Source organism: Lycium barbarum, chromosome 8 (assembly GCF_019175385.1).
Source record: "Lycium barbarum isolate Lr01 chromosome 8, ASM1917538v2, whole genome shotgun sequence".
NCBI lineage: Eukaryota > Viridiplantae > Streptophyta > Magnoliopsida > Solanales > Solanaceae > Lycium > Lycium barbarum.
The window spans coordinates 129,405,953-129,415,214 of NC_083344.1; the positions used below are offsets into that span (position 1 = coordinate 129,405,953).

Sequence of the window (9,262 nt, forward strand, 5' to 3'; positions counted from 1 at the left end):
TGAGGGCCAATAATTAAAGACCAACCCAAGATAGGGACAATCGTGCTAATCTTGCTGGGTCATTTGATTGAAAAGATCTATAAGTTGCAAAAAAGTAAAAAGAGGATCATTTACTAAACAACCGTCACAAAGGGACAATTAGTAAAAATTTATGCTTTTCTTTTGACTTTTTTGTGTTGCTATCCGTTTTGATATATGTGTGTAAATGATATTTTTAAGTTTAAAATAGAACTAAAATAACCTTAAGTTGAGTGGAAGTGATGACAATGAGAGAAACCTATAAACTGTGGCATTACAAGTCATGACAGACCGATATGACTTCATGTTATATTCAGCGTAGCTATCATGTTGGATTATTCAATGTTAAAGGTACAAAAAAAATAAGAAGAGAAAAAAACATATTAGAACTCTGACATACTGGTCATGATAGGCCGGTATGACTTCAAACTATATTCAACATAAATGTTTTATCGGATTACTCAAACCATACAAATCATCACGATTTCAAAACTACAAATAAAGAAATTAACTATTTTTTACGAAACAAGTCAAGAACTTCACCCTTTATGGATTTGGTTGAAGTTCGAAGGGCACAATATTCTTCAAAATGAAAAGGAACATAGAGAGGAGGATGTTGAGAATCCACTAGTTTAGAAGGTGTCTCCACTTTTTCATTTCTTGGACTCAAAATAAAGAATGTAATGGAGTATCGCACTCTTGGTTCATTGCATTGTACTCTATGCCTCACATTGCAAATTCTTCCATTGCTCCATGCCTAGCACATCATATTTAAAAATGCATATATCAAAAAGGGTTGCTAGAATCATAAAAATATAAAAAAATAAGTAGGAAATGAAACTAAAGGTAAAAAAATGAAAGACTAAAGAAATATAATGTGAAAAATATCTTGTACCAATTGTTGAAAAAATAAGCTCTTTCACATGTGAACTTAATTATTGGGCCAAGGCATCTAAATATTTTCTTTTAATATAACCACCTAGTATTCAAAATTCATTTGTTAGATTAGTTTAAATTTCGGCTGCGTAGAGCACATTAAAGAGGGGAAGCACTCCTTACTAAGTGATTTTCCATTCTCAATATTCGAATCCAAGATTCTCCCTCTTAAGGGTTATTTAGATATTTTTATTTGTTGTTAGACGGTGGTAAGACCTGAACCCATGACTTTATTTACTTTTTTTTTCGGGTTAACTGGATAATTAATAGTAGTAGCATATAATAGCGCAAAATAACATCTACTCTAATATATCTAATCTAATAATATATCCAATTGCACCAACAATCTTATATAAAAATTCATTTTTTCCGTGAATTTCACTTAAGTATATATTTTAATTGCATAATAATCAATGTGAAACTTTAGACAACTTTAAACAATGGTATGCCAATATATACGTAAAAACTTTCCCAACCCGGCGTTTACACCAATCAAATAATGCATGACATATGCTTTTACATATATTCTTATCATTAAATTATAATTAATTTATTTTTCTGACCTTATTTTAGGACCTAACCATGATGAATAAATAACAAGTAAACATAAATTGGCTGACCTTAGCAATATCTCCAGCATTAACAAAAAATGAACCTGGGATTGGATTAGCAGGAATAAATTCCCCAGTTTGGTCATCAAGCATTTCAAGGCCATTAACTAATTCATCATCCAATAATATTGTGAAAAATCCTTTATCAGAATGTGTTGTAGCTCCTGTTAATCCCACTGTTGCAGAATTATTGTTGTATTTATTGAATCTCATTAAGCAAGGCCAATCCTTAAACAAATCTCCACTTTCTAAACCAAAACCTTCCATGAGCTCACTCCCAAGTTTTTTTGTTAGATCATAAATTGCTTCGGAATACTTTACCATCACCTCCCTGCAACAAAACTCAAATGTTAATCATCATTCCACATGTTACTAAGTACTGAGCCTCAATTATTTTATTTGATAAAGATCTCGGGTTTGAATCTGAAAAAAAAAAATTACTCTCGGAAAGAAGCGTTTTCTCCTTAAACAGATCCTATACGATGCAAATCTAAATGAGTCTATAGTTTGATTGGTCAAAGTTTCTAGGAAGTCAAAAATGCTTATTTTTAAAAAATACTTATTTTAGAGAGAAAAAATAAGCATTTTAAAATAGTAACAAAAACGTTTTTGTATAAGCTGAAAAAAACAGCTTTTCCCGTAAGCACTTTTTCAAACATTGATCAAGTAAAATTATTGCTATAATTTTGACGGCAAAAGTTCTTCTTTTCGCATTAATTAGTCAAACATGATACTTTTCAAGTGTACTTTTTCAAAAACTAATTTTATAAACAAGCAGATTCTAAAATGATTCAAACGGGCTAATATGGCTTATCTTTTTATGTTATACTCAATAAGACATGAGACCAGATTAATTAGAATCCAAATTGCTGATATTATGGAAGGCAAGCTGCTAAGTTTATTATTCCCTTCGTCCCAAAATAAGCGTTATTTTTTCTTTTTTAGAAAATAATTCGACTAGTTTTTAAAGTAAAAATGAATTAGATCAACTCAATATTTCAAAATTAAAATTTAATTATTTAAAAACTATATGAAACGTACTATAAGTTACAATTAATTCTTCTTATGTCAATATGATGAAAATAAATTTTAAAATTATTGACCAAAATTGACATATAGTTTGAATCATGAAAAGCAAAACACGATAAATAATTTCAGACGGAGGGAGTATTACGAATTTACCTTTGATGTGGGAATAGATTCAATTGAGCACAAAAATGATCAACATCCTCAGGTAAAGTGGCATCATAAACTCCTAAGGACTCAAACATGGCACTAGTCATATTAACCGGAATATAGCCGAAGCTTTTGTCTCTGTGAACATTTAGCCCCTTCATTTCCACCGGAAGTTCCATCAATGACCGGCCGACGGCCATTATTTCCGACAAGAGTTGTGGTGGAACTCCATGATTAACAAGCCTGAAACAGCCCCAACGTCCAAGTGATTTCACTATTTCATCACTAATTATGCTATCTTGCATGTCTATGATTGGCAAGCTCTTAGCCATAGTTTTTTTTTTTTTTCCTTTCAAATATCTACTCTAATTAGTTCTCGTTTCTATAATACTTGCTGATTCTCTTGCAATATATATATATACACACACACACATAGTGGTTTGATATTTTAGTCTACAGTAAATCTCACAGCTAGCTATGCCGGCCTGACTAGAAGTATCAAAAGCTTTTGTTTTGAAGCTTTTAGCAGTTTGTTACTCTTGGCCAGAACAAAAATATTGTATACATCAGATGAGACTAAAGACTAAAAAGGTAAGCTTACAATCTTTCGAAAGCAACTGCTTGTGCCCTTCGTTTGCTAGAAAGTCGGCATTTTGGTTAGCTTCTCTCCAGATATGTTTAATAGAAGCTTTGTTGAAATTTAACAAATATTTACACTCTACAATCTTCAATAATGGCCTCTCCAAATGTGATCGTGCTTGTTTTAAAGGGATAGTCATTATGCACATTATATTAGACATGGAGCAGAGAAATGGGAAAGAACAAGGACAAATTACAAATTCCATGAAAATGTCCACCAAACCAGATAAATAACAACTTACACAGCAGAAATAATCTAGGCTCTAGCACTTGAAAAGAACCTCACCCCCCCCGCCCCCAAACCAATTTTCATAGCCTTGTACGATCCATGCATATTCATAGGAGGCCCTGTAAGTCGAGACCAACTTATCGGAAGATAGACAGATTTTGAAGTAAAAGCATCATGCTTCTTATATCTTATTAAGCTTCTCTGCTACGACGACAGGATTTGCTTTTGCTATTGCATTCTGACCAGCGTTCCTATAATCAAACGGGCAGTTGTGTTTGTCTGAATAACGATGAACTGCACAGAAAAGATTTCCACACTTGCAATTGAAACCTGTTAAACCCACACGCTTACGACAAGCTGTGCACTTATTCGGACCCTCTTTTGGCTTCACGTCTGAAATCTCTGAGGTTATATCTGAAGATGCTTCTGCAGACACAACCTTTAATTCCGCTGAGATGGCTTCTACAGCTTCTTTTTCAACACTGTTTGAGCTTCCATTTACGATGTTTTCGATGGATGCAGCTGCAAATTTTGCGTGTTCCTGCTTAAGTATCATTTCCTTGTGACACTTGGAACACATATTCATGGTGGCTGCACTACCGAAAAAACCACAGTTGTTGATGCAAAGGATGGGGCCTTCTGGAGCTCGGCAACCTGTCTCTTTAGATGACTCCATATCTGCAGTTAATAAGCCAATTCCCACACAAGTTCATTAAGTACATACTTGCTAAATTTTCGGTACTGGGACAATTTGGCATACTTAACAGCTTAAACAATTAATCATAACTTGAATTAAATTGCCAAAATGAGAGCTTTTCAGGCATGCTGTTAACACTATGGAAGATTCAATTCACCAACTCAAATGATAAAATATGACATGGAGGCGACTAGTGGAAAAAAATGGCAGCTCTCTCTTCTCCATCCTCACAAGAAGATATTAAAAAACAAGCTTAAAAGAAACACCTTTAGCGGAAACCATAACAGATGTTAAATAGCAATCACTTACCAGATATCTTTCCCATGCATAACTCAAAACATGCTCATGCATAACTCAAAACATGCGAGACATGTTAGCTGAGAAACTTCAAATTGCCTTTAACCAGTCTTTATCTAGACATTTGCAATAGATTTGGACACAACTGTTATCACAGTTTAGTATATACCAAAATTTGAGTACCCTGTAAGATTTTTTTTCTGGAAACTGGGTAAAAGCTACTTTGAACTTGCATGTGAGTTAAGAGATTCATAACCGAAGTTCAAAGAAGGTACTACGGTCAATTCATACTAGAGAAACGCTAAAATGAGACCCTCTAGGCTCGACTCCAGCTTGCTCAGCTCATTACCCCTTTATGAGAGACGAGAGAAAAACATATTTTACAAATAGACTTGCTAGGATGCCACCTCACTGTTGCCCATTACGACAGGTGATTATCATGCAATAACATTTTCTTTTTGCTACACGAGTTTTCTTGATAAGCAGTTACAATCACATATTCTGGACAGGCATGAGGCAATTTGATCTTATATTTCTTTACATACCAGTTCAACTATCTGACCACTTTCTAGCTGTTGTTATCTACTCTGTTTGGCATGTATTCTAAAAATGGTTTCCCTGTAAGAGACGAACACAAAAATGTCTTAACTATTCCTAGGTAACTATAGTTCAACTTGAACTTTAATTTGTTTAGTTGCTTACTACTTCTCAGCCTGGTGAATGTGAGATTACCCGTAAGATCACGAAATATTACAAATTCAAAGAACCCGAAAAACCAATTCATCGAACAAGAACTAGTACTTATGAAAAACGTAAAACTTAGCTGATGTAATTCAGCAGAATGATGAAGATAAGAGAGAGAGGTATACCGTGTAACCAAATTTGCACAACAGAGTTCAAGGATGTTTTCCATGAATAGATCATATCATAAGCTATATCTGTCATCTAAATCTCATAGAAGTACAAAATGACTTCTTATAAAGATTAAGGGTGTGTTTGGTAGTAGGGATCTAGTAGCTCAGTTGGTTGGTTACCTGAACTTTCATCTTGTTGGTGAGGGTTCGAATCCCACATTGTAATCCCCTTCCCTACCCCCCTATGTAATAAAAATATTTATAAAAAAGAAAAAAGAAAAAAAGAAGGTGTGTTCGGTAATGGATGAAGATGTATTTCCAATTTTCTATGTTCAGTTGATCAAAATTATTAAAAAATATTTTCTCTAGGAAAACAAGTTCCTTAAAAATGAGTAAAATGACTTCCCTAGTGGAAGTATGAAAAAGAAAAGTTCCACAAGTGGCATTCCACATTGATTGTGTTTTCCCCACCCTCCAACACACTCATCTTCACCCCCACCTCCCATAGCCCCCAACCCCACACACCTACCCCTACCCCATCCCCACATCCCATAGTATTTTGTCTAGATTATATACAAATACTTAATTTTAGGATTATATTTTTGCTTGCGTACCAAACACAAAACAATAAGTAAGAAACCCACTTATTTTCCGGTAAAACATTTTCCTTCGTACCGAAGACACCCTATAGTTAAACTTAAATATTGAAGTCTTGCAGTTCATACCCAGTATATTATTAAATGCTTAACATAAAGCAAAACAACAAACTTATAAAACCAGACCTCATCATGGTTCAAATCCTACAGGACCAAAAACACTAGGTGATTTCTTAGAGAAAAGGACATAAATGGTCCCTTAACTATGAGAGTAGGTTCAAAATAGTCCTTTAACTATGCACTTAACGGTTTTGGTCCTTTAAGTTTGCCATATGTTAACAAAAATGGTCCCTCAACTATGAGGGTTGGTTAAAAATAGTCCCTTAAGTATGCACTTAACAGTTTTGGTCTTTTAAGTTCGCCAAATGTTAACACTTTTAGTCTCCGATAAAATATTCATCGAACTCTGTTTGTTAGATTTGACGAGAACTATGAAAAATTAGCGAGAACTCACATTTGGGTGTACACATTACTAAAGAAAAGGCCAAATACCTCAGGATAAAATCGACGGGCATCAGTCGGTTATAGGAAAAAACAGAGGAAAAACCTACAGACTTGATAATGTCAGAAAATAGTGTCTCGGAACACAAAGACCGACGGACTCTGTCGATTAAAACCGAGGTAGTCTATCAGCTAAGTAAAATACACCAGACCTTAGAAATAAATTAGAAATAGCAGAAACTACAAAAATTATCACTACTAAAAACAAGCGAAAAAAACGATGGGCGGGAACCGATGGATAAAATTGAGGGACACTATTTTTTAATTTTTTTTAGCTTTTATTATTTTTTACGAAAACCAACGAACGTCCGTCGGTTATTTTCAATGAAAATGCGCAGAAACTATTTTTTTTTTTTTTAAAGAATCACTATGATGGAAGAATTTTTTTTCGGGTTTTCAGTAAAAATGAGTCTAGTGTATTTTACTTAGCCGATGGAGTCCGTCGGTTTTAATCGACAGAGTCCGTCGGTCTTTTTGTTCCGAGACACTATTTTCTGACATTATCAAGTCTGTAGGTTTTTCCTCTGTTTTTTCCTATAACCGACTGATGTCCGTCGGTTTTATCCTGAGGTATTTGGCCTTTTCTTTAGTAATGCGTACACCCAAATGTGAGTTCTCGCTAACTTTTTCATAGTTCTCGTCAAATCTAACAAACAGAGTTCGATGAATATTTTGTCGAAGACTAAACGTGTTAACATTTGGCGAACTTAAAGGACCAAAACTGTTAAGTGCATACTTAAGGGACTATTTTTAACCAACCCTCATAGTTGAGGGACCATTTTTGTTAACTTGTGGCAAACTTAAAGGATCAAAACCGTTAAGTGCATATTTAAGGGACTATTTTGAACCTACTCTCATAGTTAAGGGACCATTTATGTCCTTTTCTCTGATTTCTTACATCCATCAAAAGCCTTGATATATAGAGTTACCCCGTAACTGTGCTAGTGGAAGGGGCAAGTACCCGTGGACAGTGGCGGATCTAGCATGCTAGGTGGGATGGAAGCCCCAGCTTTGGACGCGGAGCATAAATTTATGTATAAAAATTTATTAAAACGGCAATAAATAGTAGACATGAACCCATAACTTTTAAAATACGACGGGTTTACACTAAGAATCTTAAATTTGAACCCATAGAGTTTAAATACTGGATCCGCCTCTGCCCGTGAAATTAGTCGGCGTGCACACAGCCCGAACACCATGGTTTAAAAAAAAAAATCCTCAGCACAGAAGAACAGAACTCAATATCAATATCACAGCATAAAAGTAGTTGTCTTTGCACTGAAATGTGCCAAAACTCAAACCTTTAAAGTTTAAACCAATTAACTCCTCCTCAATTTTATATATATATATATATATATAACCATAACATGCAAAACCACAAACACCATACTAGTCCAAAGTCTAAAAAAGTACCAATATATTGAACAACTACCAAAAAAAAAAAGAACCTATTTTTGAACTTGTAGATGCAAATAAACATGCTTAAGTATAGACCACGATGACAAGACAAAACCCCTTTAATCTATAAAACCCTCTTAACGGTTCAATCAAATCGAAAGTTCTCCTCGATCTTCAAGTAAACAAAATTGAACCCATATTTTATTTTTTTTACTGAATCCCCAACAGAAGAAAACAATTAACCAAAAAAAAAATAATAATACAACCCCAGGAATTTATTAATCATAAATATACGAATGGCGTACCTCAATCGAAGAATTGGAGAAATTGAGAGATGAAGAATAAGAGAGGACGACAAATTTTTAAGATGATTAGGGAGGAGCTCCTAAGAAAAGAATGTTAAAATGATACTCCTTTACTTTTTTAGGCCGTTTCAGAAAAAGACAAACTCTTTCTAAATATAGAAACCTTTTTATTTTACTCTTAATATTTCCTTGTAGTTTACGGTATATTTAAAAATTTAGCTACACAAATATTAGTAGGTGTTTCAAAGTATTAATTTTAATTTTTTTTTTAGCTTTTGTATTTATAAAGGGCAAAAGTGTAAATATTTGCACTATTTGTGTAACGAAATATTTAATAAAGGAAAAAGGTGCAAATAACCCTTAGATCAGGGGTATATTTGTACTATTTGTATAATGACAAAGGTATATATGCACCATTTTTTTTAATAAGAGGTATATTTGATCTAAATTACAAAATTGAAGGTTATATTTACACCCTTTCCCTTTAATAAAATACACTCACATAAATTAAAATTCTGTTATGTTAAAGTAGGTAAACACTCGGTGTGTAGATTTATAAAGTTATGTTATTTGATGAGGGGAAAATATTATTAAATAGTTATGATTAAATTCTAAAACATTACGTACAAATATATATTATGAATCTATTCACTTTGTGTAAATATCAAGTGCTAATATTTTTTCCCGAATAATTATTATTCCCTCAGTTCACTTTTACCTTTTCATTTTTTATTATAAACACTTCTTAAGAAATAATAAATAAAATGTATAATTTACCAATATACTCATATTAATTGGTGCATATTTTTATTAGATTTAAAAATATTTAAAGTGAGTATTTAATACTATAGATAAAATAGGAAAACAAATTATTTTATTTTAATATGATAAAAGTGACAAGTAAAAATAATAATTTGTTTTGAAATAGCGAATAAGTAAAAGTGC

General features: G+C 33.2%; 2 protein-coding genes across 2 annotated transcripts; both read right to left on the minus strand.

The window, feature by feature from the left end:
• Positions 1-529: 529 nt before the first annotated feature.
• On the minus strand, positions 530-3,073 carry LOC132608341 (2-oxoglutarate-dependent dioxygenase DAO-like). The gene is made up of 3 exons (XM_060322375.1): positions 2,748-3,073; positions 1,575-1,896; positions 530-775 (listed from the first exon to the last, which is right to left on the minus strand). Exons 1-3 carry the CDS (start codon positions 3,071-3,073, stop codon positions 530-532), a joined length of 894 nt encoding a protein of 297 aa, XP_060178358.1.
• A 378-nt stretch (positions 3,074-3,451) lies between these two features.
• On the minus strand, positions 3,452-8,475 carry LOC132607392 (zinc finger A20 and AN1 domain-containing stress-associated protein 8-like). The gene is made up of 2 exons (XM_060321338.1): positions 8,318-8,475; positions 3,452-4,287 (listed from the first exon to the last, which is right to left on the minus strand). The coding sequence occupies exon 2, from the start codon at positions 4,283-4,285 to the stop codon at positions 3,791-3,793; it is 495 nt and encodes a 164-aa protein (XP_060177321.1). The 5' UTR covers positions 4,286-4,287; positions 8,318-8,475; the 3' UTR covers positions 3,452-3,790.
• Between the last annotated feature and the right edge of the window lie 787 nt (positions 8,476-9,262).

Coding starts and splice junctions, on each gene's coding strand:
- LOC132608341 (XM_060322375.1), bottom strand. CDS start 3,073: ATGGCTAAGAGCTTGCCAATCATAGACATGCAAGATAGCATAATTAGT. Junction 1,897..2,747: donor AATCTATTCCCACATCAAAG/GTAAATTCGTAA, acceptor GTTTTGTTGCAG/GGAGGTGATGGTAAAGTATT. Junction 776..1,574: donor ATGCTGGAGATATTGCTAAG/GTCAGCCAATTT, acceptor ATGATGTGCTAG/GCATGGAGCAATGGAAGAAT.
- LOC132607392 (XM_060321338.1), bottom strand. CDS start 4,285: ATGGAGTCATCTAAAGAGACAGGTTGCCGAGCTCCAGAAGGCCCCATC.